Source organism: Poromitra crassiceps, assembly GCF_964638095.1.
Source record: "Poromitra crassiceps genome assembly, chromosome: 2".
Lineage (NCBI taxonomy): Eukaryota > Metazoa > Chordata > Actinopteri > Beryciformes > Melamphaidae > Poromitra > Poromitra crassiceps.
In genome coordinates, this window is record NC_139624.1 from 10,518,919 (window position 1) to 10,534,360 (window position 15,442).

Sequence of the window (15,442 nt, forward strand, 5' to 3'; positions counted from 1 at the left end):
CTCAAGGTGTCTCAAGGGCACGGGAGTCAGAGCTGCAGGATTGGTGGGTCACGAGATGGAAAGAGATATTTCAGATGCAAATTTAAAGCCTGAGAGAAACCCAGAGGCTGAACATAATCATTGTTTTGCAAGGATAATTAAACTCAATTATCTTTGTAAAACAATGAATATTTTCAGCCTCTAGGTTTAGGTAAGTAAAATAGCCTGAAGATACAAAGTAAACATTGTCATTTGGTGTCAAAAGTTCATGATTTTGCGCATTTACGTTTCAGACAGGGTTCACATGAAGTCATTTTCCTTCAAATGTTTCACCTTAAGAGTAGAAGACTTAAGGGTGTTTTGTGCAACTGTTTTTATTTTATGGACACCTTCAGACTTTAAGGAAAATCTTAACTCAAGGGGCTTTGTGCAACCGGCCCCTGGTTTTTAAATGTGACCTGTATCCAGATAACTTATCCGGATACAGGTCGCATTTAAAAACCAGGTGTAAATGGGGTGCTACAGACGCACAATCAGGGCCACAGACCTCCATCGAATGGGATGTTGTCCCATGGAGCCTTAATTGGAGTTGATTCTAAAAGTCAATCTGATACAGTAGTTCCTCTTAATTCTTCCATTCTCATGTCCACCGTGCAGCTGCCAGGTCATCTGTCAGACACATCCGGGTTCTGCCAAAAATAGAACAGTTGTGTACTTTTTTCCGTACCGCATGTCCATCTATTAACATGGGAGAGAGTCTGTTCTAGCAGTTCTACCAGATCTGCATGGAGCCACCCCGCAGCTGGCGTACATTGGGTTTTACTGTGTAACTCTCTTATATGGATAATTTCTATTAAATAATTATGAGATGTCATATTACACTCACTATTCCTCATTTTTCCAGGGGCCCACCTGGATCTCTTTCCTGCTCTATGTCGGGCAAAGTGGAGTCTCGGCCGTGGGAAGGCGATGCAGCTTCTCTCTTCATTGCGTGTGACGTTTCAGTACTTTGGTCACAGCTCAATCAAGGTCATGTTTAGTTTCACTTCCTTCCTCTATTCCATTTCCTCATTTCCTGTGCATGTGAATGCCTGGGGCTCGTCTCTGTCAGGCCTGTTCTCATTCACAGCTTACAATGCTATGTCATGTCAGAGCAGACAACGGTAAACACGACGCCCCCCCCCAACAAATGACGCATCAATCAGGAACAATGATCACCTTTCCCCCTTCCTAGTCAAGCGGCTTAGCGCTAGATTTGAGCTGGATGTGGACAGTTCTGACAAAAGCACCCAAATTTCCCCAAATGCTACCCATAGCCATAGCTTTCCATTTTTGATAGGATCCACTTAAAAAAAAAAAAAAATTAAATTAAACATTTTCAAAATTTGAAAGGTCATAACTTCCACGATGTTTGTCGGATTTGCAAGCAACTTTTTTTCACGCGTTCAGCTGACCTTGGTCTACAAATGTGCCTCAAGGACCGTCGAGATCCACCCAGAAAGTTTTTGAGATATTTTGAATGTTTTGGAAAACACGTTTTTGACATTTTTTTCATGACCGATTATCGAATCGTCACAAAAAAGTTTGGGAACATGTTTAGAGATATCATCAAAGACCATGGGTACTTAATTTTGTGCGTTTCAACCAAAAGGGGCCACCACAAACGCCAAAAAAAGGCCATAACTCCACATCCGTTTGTTCAATGATCAGAGCACTTGGCAGATATATCAAGGGATATATGTGGACCGTGTCATGAGAACCACAGACATTTTTTTGCGACCTCAGTATCGTCAGAAAAGGCTTAAACCCCTGTCATGGTCGCTTGCAGCTATACTGTACATCCATTTGCTACGCTGCCTGACTTTTAATATCTTTGAAACAAAAGGAGATTTCAAAAAATCTGAAAAGATCACTTGTAGAGCTTGGTCCACAGATGCTACATAGCGATGTTGGTGGAGATCGGTGAAGCGGGCTAGGAGGAGATGTCAAAAATGTGTTTTCCAAAACTTTCAAAATATCTCAAAAACTTTCCAGGTGCACAAGGCCCTTTGAGGGACATTTGTAGAACAATGTTAGCTGAACACCTGGAAAAAAGTTGCTTGCAATTCGGACAAACGGCGTGGAAGTTATGGCCTTTCAAATTTTGATAAAAAAAAATATATATATATATATATATATACAGTATATATATATATATTTTTTTTTTAAAGTGGATCCTATCAAAAATTGCAAGCTAAGGGAATTGTCAGTAGCCTACATGGAAAAAAATGTGTGCTTTTGTCAGGAACGTACACATCCATTTGCTAAGCCGCCTGACTATCCCCATCATGACCAATCAGCAGTGTTGGGAAAGTTACTGAAAATTGGTAATTAGTTACAGTTACTAGTTACTTCTCTCAAAAGGTAATTTAATTACTTTAAAGTTACCAGTTACTTCAAAGTAATTAGTTACTAGGGAAAGTAACTTTTGCGTTACTTTTAAAAGTCTGCTTCGATTGTTATTAATGCACACATTATGTTAGTGTTGCTGTGCCACAGTGTGGCATTGAACCTTCGCTTATTGGGGAGGCTTATAGCCTATCAAGGTCATTAGCCTCTGGGGCTCTGGCTGCAGCTCTCTCCCCGGACTAGGTCTGAGGATCAGAAACTGGGTAATCCTCTGAAGTTGTCCGTTATTTTCATGTCCTAAAGTAACTAGTAACTAGCCCAGTTACTATTTTAGTAACTGCAACTGAGTTACTGAATTTGAAAAAGTAATTAGTTAGATTACTAGTTACTGAAAAAAGTAGTTAAGTTACAGTAACTAGTTACTTAGTAACTAGTTACTCCCAACACTGCCAATCAGTGTCATTTTGAAAACGTTCGACAGGTTTCATCCAAATCCGACCAGTCCGAGATGTCTGAAGTTTTCAAAGAACAAATGGACAAACAGAGACCAATCCATAGTCCCTCATAACCCTAAAGCAGTGATACTCAACCCGAGGCTCTCAACCTACATTGTCAACAGAATTAATCAACATTTCATTCTCACCAAGTCACAACAATCTATTACGCCCCAAACCCTCAACCATCTGATCAACCAATCACAATTTAGCTCAGGTCTCGCGCTTTGTTTGCAGGTGCGCGAGTGCAAACTCTGTCACACTGGGAAAACTAGCTTTAGCATGAAGCTAAAATGGCTAAAGAACGTAAGAAATGCAAATCTGAAGAGGAATATTGAACATTTAAGAGGACTGGACACTCAAGTATTTCTTTGTGTCTGCTTTGTGATAATGTGTGAAAATGTGTCTGCTTTGTGATAACGTCATTTCACAAGTCAAAATGTCCATTTGGCAGGGCCATCACGAAACAAAGCAGCATAAGGTTCAGTACTGACTTTCTGAAAGGTGGAGAGCTCAGGCCTGAAGAGCTGATGAGACTCAAACAGAACCCACCTGGTTTCAGGGCTGAAGAGCTGATGAGACTCAAACAGAACCCACCTGGTTTCAGGGAGGAAAGGGACGTTTTTGGATTGTGGCTCTTGCAAAAAAAATTTTTTTGCCAATGTGGCTCCTGAGTAAGGCAAGATTGAGTACCACTACACACACACACACACACGCACGCACGCACGCACATGCACACACACACACACACACACACACACACACACACACACACACACACACAGACACACACACACACACTGCCCTAAACCCTTGATTTCACCATGTGTAGGACAAACACATGGAGTGACTCTGTGGTATTTTCTCTGGTAAAAAAAACAACATGGCAGCCGTTGCTGTGGTGGAGCCGCGTCTAGACAATGTAATTGGTTCATTACAGCCCTATAAAACAATGATCAAAGAGAGGCTGAACATTTTTGCTTCATCCTCATCTGAAGCCTCAAACTGAACTCTCCATTTCAACATGTTATTGCCAACCTTGTAAAGTGTGCAATTTCATGCACATATGCACAGTGTACACAACCACACATGTGCACACCATAAGGGCTGACCAAGCATCACTCATTGCGGTTGCGTCTGTGTTCATCTTCACCAGTGGTTCTCAACCTGGGGTTCGGGGACCACCAGGGGTCCTTGAGAGGGGGGTTCCAGGGGGGGTCCCTATAGCAAATTGACGAATCATTAAACGTCACCATTATGTCATCATTTTTAAGCTAACACAAGATAATGTAGAAAAATGACCCGTAGTTTCTCTGTTATCTCTCTACCTACAATACAGATAGTAGTATTGAGTAACGTTTGGATTTCAACAATTCTGATTCTGATTCCGAGTCTGCTTATTGATTCCGATTCTTTTGAGGGGCAGGCTCAAAAGAGGTCACAGCAGGCTTATTTCACAGAAGAAGAAGAAAAGGAAGAAAAAAAACATTGCACAAGTCATATTCAGTCATAGTCATATTATAGTATAACATTGCTTGACGTTTATTACTGTATGAACTTTTGTAAACAACAGTTTATCGTTTTTTTGTATAAAGTTTTAAATGAACACTTATAGTGGTCCATGCAAAATGCGTTTAGGAATCAATGAGCAGAATCCTTTTCCATTCCTTTGGAGTATATCGATTCCTTTAAATTCCGAATTTTGGAACTGGTTCCAAACTGTAAGCTCGGTGCTCAAACCTAACAGATTTTTTCCAGAATTCTGGACATGATCTTCACCATGCAGCATAGGACCGTTCATTTCCTCAGCTGCTTCATCTCATAATTCAAGTATATTTATTTATTGTCATTGTTAAATTGCTCCAACAACGAGATATAATGTCACTACTTCATAATTTCTACTACTTTTCCCTTCAGCATGTCCAGTTCCAAGTAGTTCACTGCTTCTTCTCGCTGCTCCTATAAGGGTCGATACATTTTTTCAGTAAGAGAGCTGACCCAAATACAAATCCCAGAACACATATAGCGTTGCAGGGCACCAGTGTCTGAGCTTCCAGAGTGATGGCAGCGGCCTGTACATGCCAACCCTCCACAGCCTCTGACACGGTGGTGCCTTAATTAGGCAGCTAACACTAGCGCCGCTTCAGGGCTCCTCATGTCCTGGGACATGTGTGTATGGAGCCCAGACAGGCTCTTTGTAGCCGCCTTTGTCTTTGCATCTCAGAGGTCCCGTGGGTGAGGACACAGAGGCGTCCCATGTGTTCTCATTGGCCAATGATAAAGTAGCTGCCACGGCCCTCATGAATTATGCAAGCGGGGGACGGAGAGGTAACTCCACCCTCCGTTATGTACATTTTACTTTTACTAGACAGAGGGAGGGAAGTTGTCCCCCCCCCCCCCCACACACACCTTTTGGGGGGGTTGGACAGTGATGTATTGGTGGGAATTGGTATATGGTGTGAATGTGTGTGAAGGGGGAAGCGTAGTGCACCAGTGCACTCGTGATCTACTGACACAGATGGAAAGTGGGTTACAGAACCAGCCTGATCGCCAGAATCAAATGTTGACATGTTACATTTCTGAAATCCACTGATAGGACCTTATGAAATCTGCTCAAACCCCCCACCCACCCCGCCCCCAATAAAAAAAAAATCTTCATTTAAATTTTAATTTAGGGGTTAGGATCGATATATATATATATTTTTTTTTTGTATGACTTGGCTCTCTCAAACAGCCTCTTCGACATGTTTCTCAAAGTGAAAACTAAGTTGTGAGGTGCAGTAAGGGTCCCGCGCAAGATCGACCCCCCTCTCAAAAAACCCCAATACAAAACTGAATGATTTCTCTAGGCCTATTTTACACTGATGAAATCATTTAGGTTTCTACAATAATTAGATCTACTTCTGATTTTGATAATTAGGCCTACTTCTATCAATTTCCGCCAAATTATGGAAAATTCTGCAATAATCCATGTTTTACAGTTGATTCCATTTTATATTACCAAATTCCATGATTCCGTCAGTTTTTTTCCGTTTTGCATAAATCATATGGCCCTAGGATACGTAGAATATCAATGTTTAGAACCAAAAATACGTAGCTTATCCACATGTCTAGATACTGTACGTGTAGATCAACCAACGACCTTCCGCTCACAAGCTCGCTTCTCTAACCTTTAACCTTTAGGCCCACTGACAGTTGATCTCTGGGAAGTGCAGTGCAGAAAAACAACATCCCCAACTTGTCAAATATCAGGATCAACTCGTCACATACTGATGTTTGGTACTACCCTGCACATACTGGGAGTTCTATAGAAGTATATTGGACTACCCTGCACATACTGGGAGTTCTATAGAAGACTATTGGACTACCCTGCAGGTTGTGGGAGTTCTACACAAGCCTGTTGGACTACCCTGCACATTGTGGGAGTTCTATACTGTAGAAGTCTATTGGACTACCCTGCACATTGTGGGAGTTCTATAGAAGTCTATTGGACTACCCTGCACATTGTGGGAGTTCTATAGAAGTCTATTGGACTACCCTGCACATTGTGGGAGTTTTATAGAAGTATATTGGACTACCCTGCACGTTGTTAACCTTGCTTGCAAGATGGATAACCTTGCGAGATCAAAAGAGATTCTCTCGACGTAATCCATCTTGATATGCACAGGCAGTTAAGATGATTGGCTTAGAAACCCGAACCATGGCCGGCTCGTCGAATCAGCGGCAGCCTTAGGCGGGCTTTCTGTGTGATGCTACTGAGAAGCGTCTGGGCAAGTAGTGGGTACATGGTCTTTGTAGTTCTTTTCACTCGTCAACATGGCTGCCGCTGCGCGACAGATGGGTCATCCAATCACCTGCCAAGTAGCTTGGAAAAAGTGCCCGCCTCCGTCAGTGGGTTGGATGACTCCATTCCCAGATGGACTGGTTTAGTGAAACGTAATGTGAAGCTAAACCGTCCATCTGGCAGCATCAGGTTAGCACGTTGTGGGAGTTCTATAGAAGTCCGTTGGACTACCCTGCACATAGTGGGAGTTCTATAGAAGTATATTGGACTACCCTGCACATAGTGGGAGTTTTATAGAAGTATATTGGGCTACCCTGCACGTTGTGGCAGTTCTACAGAAGTATATTGGACTACCCTGTATGTTGTGGGAGTTCTAAGTATATTGGACTACCCTGCATGTTGTGGGAGTTCTAAGTATATTGGATTACCCTGCATGTTGTGGTAGTTCTAAGTATATTGGACTACCCTGCATGTTGTGGGAGTTCTAAGTATATTGGACTACCCTGCATGTTGTGGGAGTTCTAAGTATATTGGACTACCCTGCAAGTTGTGGGAGTTCTAAGTATATTGGACTACCCTGCAGGTTGTGGGAGTTCTAAGTCTATTGGACTACCCTGCATGTTGTGGGAGTTCTAAGTATATTGGACTACCCTGCATGTTGTGGGAGTTCTAAGTATATTGGACTACCCTGTATGTTGTGGGAGTTCTAAGTATATTGGACTACCCTGCATGTTGTGGGAGTTCTAAGTATATTGGACTACCCTGCATGTTGTGGGAGTTCTAAGTATATTGGACTACCCTGCAAGTTGTGGGAGTTCTAAGTATATTGGACTACCCTGCAGGTTGTGGGAGTTCTAAGTATATTGGATTACCCTGCATGTTGTGGGAGTTCTAAGTATATTGGATTACCCTGCATGTTGTGGGAGTTCTAAGTATATTGGACTACCCTGCATGTGGAAAAAGGGGTACCCAGTCTGTTAAAAGGTGGCGCCAAGGGGTCCTGAAGAAATGTCAGTATTTGACGACTTGGGATTGAGAACAGGTTGGCAGAAACAACACAGCAATCAGTGCTTAGCAATAAAGACGGAGAATCCACCGAACAGGATCTTGCAGATTAGCACTTAATATGTGTGCCTGTGCCATGCATGTTGATGTGCATTATGCCAGTGCCTCCTTTCATTGATGTCTGTGCACGGTTAGGGATTGTATGTGTCCAAGTCTGTTATCATGTCAGCCTGTGAGCGTAGCATCAGCACTGCATCACAGTGTGACCATGCATATAACAAGCTCTATAAATAACCCAGTCTGGGCAAGACCAGGCCAGGCGCTGGGAGTAAGTATGGTACATGGCCCTCCTACGCCTGGCAGCTCTGTTGTGTGTCATCATGTCATTGACTGAGAGCACATGCTGACCAATAACGATCTCCCTATATCAATAACTGCCACCATTGGCCGGGATCGTAACCCCCCAACAGTAAGGAAGCAGGACCAATCAGCTTCTCCTCTTATGGTCACAATCCAGTTTTCTCTGAAAGCTCTGAGTAAATAGATCCTTCATCAATTGGATCCCGGGGGCTTGAAAGCAATAAATATGCCAATATGGGGATATTACCATGTTCTATTCTTATTTGAATGGTCCACCTGACCTGTGTGCTCTGCTCACGTTGAACAATGGAGACCCAATTCAATTGTGAAGGCCCAGTAAATGCATAATCATATTGACCGTGGCGCTGTGACACTGTGTTTGGAGGGCTTCTTCCAGGAAACCGGCCCGATCACTCTCTCCAGCCAATATCCAATATCATGATATTCAAAGTGTATTCACGCGTCTCTGTTTTGCATAGGCTGACAGTTACGGCACCCATAGAGAGCAACACCACGCGTCTCTGTTTTGCATAGGCTGACAGTTACGGCACCAGTTGAGAGCAACACCGACTGTGTGTGTTGTTTTTGTCTCCTTTTTCCTGGGCCGGTCTGCAGGCCCAGTAGGTGAGCGTCCATCTGACTGCGTGTTGTCAGCAGGCCAGACTCCACATTTACACTTCTGTTATGAAGGAGAATTAATCTGCTCCTCGCTATGGCTGTGCTTTTATTGAAGCAGATGGTATCTGACAAGCAGGAGAGCCACGTGGCCACAGCTCTCTGTCTGTCTGTCTGTCTACAGCTCTCTGTCTGTCTGCCTGTCTATCATCTATCTGGGATCAAACGGCCACTAATAATAATAATAATAATAATAATAATAATAATAATAATAATAATAATAATAATAATAAATTGTATTTATAGAGCGTTTTTAAAGGTACTCAAAGATGCTTAAATGATAGTAATAGACAGTAGTGTGGTTTCAACCAAATTTCAATCAGGAAGGCCGCAATATTCACATTACATGATCAGCCCGTGATGTCAGTCAAGCCCAAGCGTGACGTCAGTCATGACGTCAGTTGATCCCGTCCAGTATGACGTCAGTCGTCATGTCAGTCGTCGCCGGTCCATGCTAGTACATATAGCAAGGGTCCTACATCACCCCCCACCTCTGACGGATCCTATAGCAGCAGTTGGCATCACGGCTGCCCATTCCCCCCAGAGCATACTCAGAAGCTGTTGTTTCACCCCACCCACCTCCTCAGTCCACCACCAATGAGTCTGGACTCCTGAAGAATCCCCCACCTGGGGCAGGGGGGGGATTCTCTATCCTAGCTCATATACAGTAGAAGCCCTCCTCTCGCCTCAAGAGGAGTGCCATCTTAAAATGGAGTCATACGCCAAAGTACTTGCCATGCATGCCATTTGGTAAATAAAATGGCATGCATATATTGTTAAACTTACCGACGGGTCTCGGTAGTTTTAACCGCAGGGATGACTTATTTAGGTAGGCTTACCCGAGAAGTCTGGTTCTTACGTGTAAAAGTCAAGTTTATGAAACGGCAATGTTTGTGTTCAGCAAGATAATCATCACAAACGAGGACCACTTCTATGACTTTTGAAGCATTTTCTGAAAATTACGTTTTGAAAAAGACGCCTTAATGCTTCAAACGTCATAAATGTGTTCCTCGTTTTGTGAAGATTATATGGCTGAACACAAACTTCGCTGTTTCATAAACATTTGTTAAGCAGAGACCATGCATTTAACCGAAATCCCCATACAAAACGCCCATTGCCTTTTGCACCTATGAACAAGAAGTACTACTTCTGGACTCTCCTGCGGTACTATAGACAGTAATAGTAATAGTAATAGTAATAGTAATAGTAATAGTAATAGTAATAGTAGTAGTAGTAGTAGTAGTAGTCCGTGTACTTGGCGGCCATCCGTTTTTCATTTTGAAATTGTGAAACGAAAAACGAAAAATGAGTCGTTTCCCATTTTTCTTTGATAATAAAAAAACGGAAAACGCTAAACGGGCCGTTATCCATTATCAATTATCCGTTATCCAATTTAATTTGATGTGCTTGTAAATGGAAATTGGGAATTAAAATACCCGTGTGGAAAACTCCTTTCTCAATTTTGTGTTCATTTCTTCTCTCTAACCCAGAAGCGATATTTTTTTCTCATGATGGCGAAGGCATGACCCGCCCATCTCTGCCTCTGATTGGGTGACTGCACTCTGACTGCACTCGGCTGCTCACGCCTACTTTCCAGGCGAGCCAGAGCCATCTCAAATGAGCATAGCCGATTATTTCATGTGTCAAGATGCAGCGAAAATGTTAGTAACGTTGCAATTAAACTGTTTATTTTGTTTAATTATGTGCAACATGTCGTGCAGAACATGCAGCAAAGGGACAGGAGGAGCAATTCCTGATGATGATGCTGACTTTGGAAGTCGGGGAGCAATTAATCGCTAATCATTTTCACCAACATCAAAACGTTTTGGACCATTTCATTTCATGGTACAAGACGGGAATTTTACATAATTGCACGTGTATTGGGGAATAAAAAAAAAACAGTGGGCTACTTGCAACTAGTTGTCTGCTGGACATTCATACTTTTCTATTAATGACTACAGTTAGTTGTTGCTGAGGCTAAAAAGTTACTGTGGATCATCTAAGAATGTGTTCATAACCATGATGTCAGCAAATGGCAGCATAATCAGAGGTTATGAGATCATATTCATATAGCCTAGTTGAACTTGCAATTGCAGGAAAGCAAAGCGAATGTGATCGGATGAACAACGTTTGACGCTAGGCCAATCAGAGGCGGAGATGGGCGGGTCATGCCTTTGCCAAAATATCGCTTCCTGGTCACAGAGAAGTTTTCCACACGGGTATTTTAATTGCCAATTTCCATTTACAAGTACATCAAAGTACATTGGATAATGGATAACGGATCATGGATAACGAGTCGTTTCCCGTTTTCCGTTTTCTATTATCAAAGAAAAAACGGGGAACGACTTGTTTTTCGTTTCCTCTTTTCAAAACGAAAAACGGATGGCCGCCAAATACACGGACCTAGTAGTAGCAGTAGTAGTGGTATTGAGTTACACCTTCTCCGTCTCTATAGCCTACTGTATAGTTTAATTATTTTTAACAAAACTTAAAAATAACTGGAAACTATTAGAATGACAATAATGTCTGTCTGATTGTTCCATCATATTAGAGGGCAAGCTAAACAGATGTCATGTTTATTTGCTTGGATTCTCAATAAGATGCTACAATGACCTGTAGCCTATATTTTTTCATCCCATAAAAAGTGTAGGCTACTTTCTGATAGAGATGCAGCAATCCACTTTTTATTCCGATCCCAATTTTCCCCCAATGCCTGAATTTGGACATCTGCCGATCCCGATCCTGATTCCGACACCAGAGCGCTTAATTGTCAACACTCCCAAGGTGCTGCAGTATCTCAGATAGTAGCTGGCTCCTACTGTGATATCATTTAGGCCTATTTGATTTGGGTAATCAATCAATTATGTAATATTAGTTACCTGGTTCATAATTTTCCACAATATTAAATTCAACAATTCATAAAGGTCATTAGATATTTCCAAAACAATTGATCCACTCGAAAATATTTAAATAACATTGCAACAAACCGACGGGGTCCTTGTCTGAGACTATGATTCAGTAAAATGAATGAGTAGTCGAATTCTGAGGCTATATGTTGTCTGTTACTTAGGCTACTCCCACGATCTTCTTCCACCAAAGAGAGCAGCCGAACCTAACTCAAAAAGTTGAGCTTTTCTTCCAGCAAATTGCTGCTTGGTGGATATGATGAATTAACCACAAAACCCTGCTTCATGGCTGGTCTTCGATCACCAGCTGTGCGTTTGCCAAAGCTTGTTTTGAACAGAGTGCGTTTAGTTTTGGTTTGACGGTGCAGCAGGACGCTTTGGGATCGGGTCTTACCTGAGACATCTGGGGCCTGAGGTTGATCTCCTTCAGGTTGATGGACTTGTCTCGGAGGTTGTTGAGCAGCTGGCAGAGAAGCACTCCGTCCCGCAGCGTCTGGGCCAGGTCGAACACCTGGGCAGACTCCCATGTCACCCGGTGGTTCGCTGGAAGCACCTTGCAGTTGATCAACCACAGAGCGCATTGCCTCCAATACTCCATCATTCTCCTGGCTGTAGCTTCAGTGCGCTTTCGCTTTCTGGGAGAATCTACTTGTTAGCAAATGCGATTGCTATGATTGGTCGGTTGTGCACCTCAGCGAAACGGATCCATTCTATATCCGCAACAGCAAAACCCGGAGAGGAGACTGGAGCTGTGGAGCATAGCAGAGCAGAGAGCTGGCGGAGAGATGCAGCCAGCAGCCGCTCCAAGGATGACAGGAGGAGCGCACCGTGCACTCCTCCTCCGCCTCTCTCTCTCTCTCTCTCTCTCTCTCTCTCTCTCTCTCTCTCTCTCTCTCTCTCTCTCTCTCTCTCTCTCTCTCTCTCTCTCTCTCTCTCTCTCTCTCTCTCTCTCTCTCTCTCTCTCTCTCTCTCTCTCTCTCTCTCTCTCTCTCTCTCTCTCTCTCTCTCTCTCTCTCTCTCTCTCTCTCTCGCTACAGTCTCTCTGTCTCTCCACCCCCTGCTTCACTCAACCTCATCCAGCTCGATACTTCTTCCGCTTGTCACACATGAGTGCCAAAGTCACGCCCTCTTGCGGTTAAACTTTAGGCATGAAATGAAAAATGAAATCTCTTGGTTAGATTGGCTAGATTCTAGCTACATTTCGTAAAATGCTTGTAAAAATTGTTTTACTTGGTTTTACTTGATAGAATCTATGCCGTGTCCTGATTCTAAATAGCTGAATCGCTTGTTTTGACCAAGTAGCCTGCTAAAACTATTTTTATAGGCCTAAGCATTTTACGAAATGTAGATGGAAAAATTAGTGGCAGATTAATACCGTGTTCAAGACAACTCGAACAAAGGGAAAAGTGGGCTCCGACACGTAAAAAATGAATTGAGTGGTCGTCGAGGTCGGAATTACTGGTCGGAATCATTTCAGAGCATCATCTTGGTCTGTAGCCCCTTTCGGAACTGCTAACCTAGCTAACGCTACGCAGTCCATTAGTACACCGCCGAAGTAGCGTCCACAGGTCGCTCCGTCTGCTAAATCTTTCAAACTACTCGATAAAGTTTTGCAAATGAAATTTCAAATGTAGCCTACTTACGGAGCGAAAAGGGTTGTGTGAACCTCGGCGTCATGGGTGGTGCGCATAGCCATAGAACCGTAGCGCTCGCTATCACTTCCGGCCCCAGCAGCGCAGAAGAAGACGAGTGTTTCGAGCTGATTCATTTTGAAGAAATGAGACCCGGGTTTCAGTGAGGGATTAAACATGTTTATTAGTGGCGCTATTGTTTCAACACCATGCGCCGAGGTTCACACAACCCTTTTCGCTCCGTAAGTAGGCTACATTTGAAATTTCATTTGCGAAACTTTATCGAGTAGTTTGAAAGATTTAGCAGACGGAGCGACCTGTGGACGCTACTTCGGCGGTGTACTAATAAGGGACTGCGTAGCGTTAGCTAGGTTAGCAGTTCCGAAAGGGGCTACTTGGTCTGTATAGCCTAAACAAGGTTACAGTACCAGTAATGGCAAATCAACGAAAAACATATAGCTACAGTAGGCCTCATGGAATTCAATTCCAACACTCTGACATGTTTTATAGAAACAACAATTTTTATAATAATTAATGGTTAGGAAAAAATACTAAAATTATCTCCTCCCAGCTTCTTAAATGTATTTTCTGGTTTCTTGAGTAATGCAATTGTATGACAGTAATGGGTTGTGGAATGTTGGGCATTTGAGGATGTCATCTTGGTGATTGACATTTTATAGACTAAACAACTAATCGATTAGTCGAGAAAATGATCCACAGATTAACCGATAATGACAATAATTGTTAGTTGCTGCCGTATGCAAGACAATGCAAATGAGCCTATAGAGTAGATTCAGTCTATTCAGATCAATAATGGAGTGTTTGCTGTTTCAGAATGGAGCTGGAATGTGTGTCGTTCATATGTATGGCTGTCAATCAGAGAGTGGACGTTAGCGCTCAGTGAGGTGACGGGAATGTCCATAAGAGGCTTCCGTAGGCAGTGTCAGCCGCCTCTCTTCCCCTGTCACAAGAGTTGCAACAGCGTGCCGGTTAGTTGATAGCATAGTCTGTTTTGTAGACAACTTTTGTTTTCATGTCCTGTCCCTGTGATTCGTGTCCACACACATCGACCGAAGGTTCGTTTCGCAACGGAGCCCTCGAACCCACACAGACAGAGCTGTTGGAGAGACACACAGAGACCTCAATCTGGGAACACTCATTTCACTTTTTTTACCTTTATTAATACAAGGAGAGTCTCACTGAGAGCAATGCTCTCTTTTTCAGGAGCGCCCTGTTCACATTCAAACACACATTCACACCTGGAAGCTGACCAGTACAACCACAGTCTGATCTGCTGGCCACTGAGCAGCTCCACTGGAGCAGTTGGGGTTAAGGGCCTTGCTCAAGGGCACCTCAGTGGTGGTAATGAGGGAGGGGCAAGCGCTGCCTTTTCACTTTCCCCACCCAGATTTATCCTGCCGGTCCCGGGGATTGAACCGACGACCTTCCGGTCACAAGCTCGCTTCTCTAACCATTGGGCCACCACTGCCACACTGCCCCACTGCACCACTGCCACCACTGCCTCACTTCCTTTTTCGCGTCCGTTTCGGCTATTCACTAAAGTAAAGTAAGGTTAAGTCCCACTGATTGTCACACAATGTGTGAAATTTGTTCTCCGCATTTGACCCATCTCCTGGGGGAGCGGTGAGCGGCAGCGTGCGCCGCGCTCGGGAATCATATGGTGATCTAACCCCCCAATTCCAACCCTTTGATGCTGAGTGCCAAGCAGGGAGGCAAATAGGTCCCATTTTTATAGTCTTTGGTATGACTCGGCCGGGGATCGAACTCACGACCTCCCAGTCTCAAGGCGGACACTAAAAAAAAAAAACACGGCATAGAAGACGTCAACTCGTCTTACAACAACAGTGGAAAATTACTGGAAAGTTGCAGCGCAAGTTGCTATTTAGACTGTAAACAGTGGAGCACAGACACGGAAAAGGAAGTGACGGTGGCAGGAGAGGCAGGGAAGGTACAGGAAGCCGGGGAAAAAGGTAGGACTCTCCCAGAGTCTATTTTTCAAATAAAAATAGAATAAAATCAAAATAGACTAAAATAAATTCTAATAAATTCTAATAAAATTCTAAAATTCTAATAAACATTCTTATAAGGAAAGTAACATGCGTAGGCTATATATGTGTAATTTATTATTTTTCATCACTAACGACTGCAACACCGATTATCACACAAGGCTCCAAAACAGATAGAAGATATTGGTCCAGG

At 43.2% G+C, this 15,442-nt stretch overlaps 1 protein-coding gene across 1 annotated transcript in view; it reads right to left on the reverse strand.

Annotated features, from left to right (window-relative positions):
* The window catches only part of LOC310789758 (guanine nucleotide exchange factor VAV3-like), a gene marked incomplete at its 5' end in the record, with an annotated part of 210,799 nt that extends 198,607 nt beyond the window's left edge, over positions 1–12,192 (reverse strand). The window contains one exon of the mRNA XM_083651434.1: positions 11,986–12,192. Within this exon, the coding sequence (XP_083507560.1) occupies positions 11,986–12,192 (207 nt within the window). The remainder of the gene's footprint in view (positions 1–11,985) is intronic.
* Positions 12,193–15,442: the final 3,250 nt, after the last annotated feature.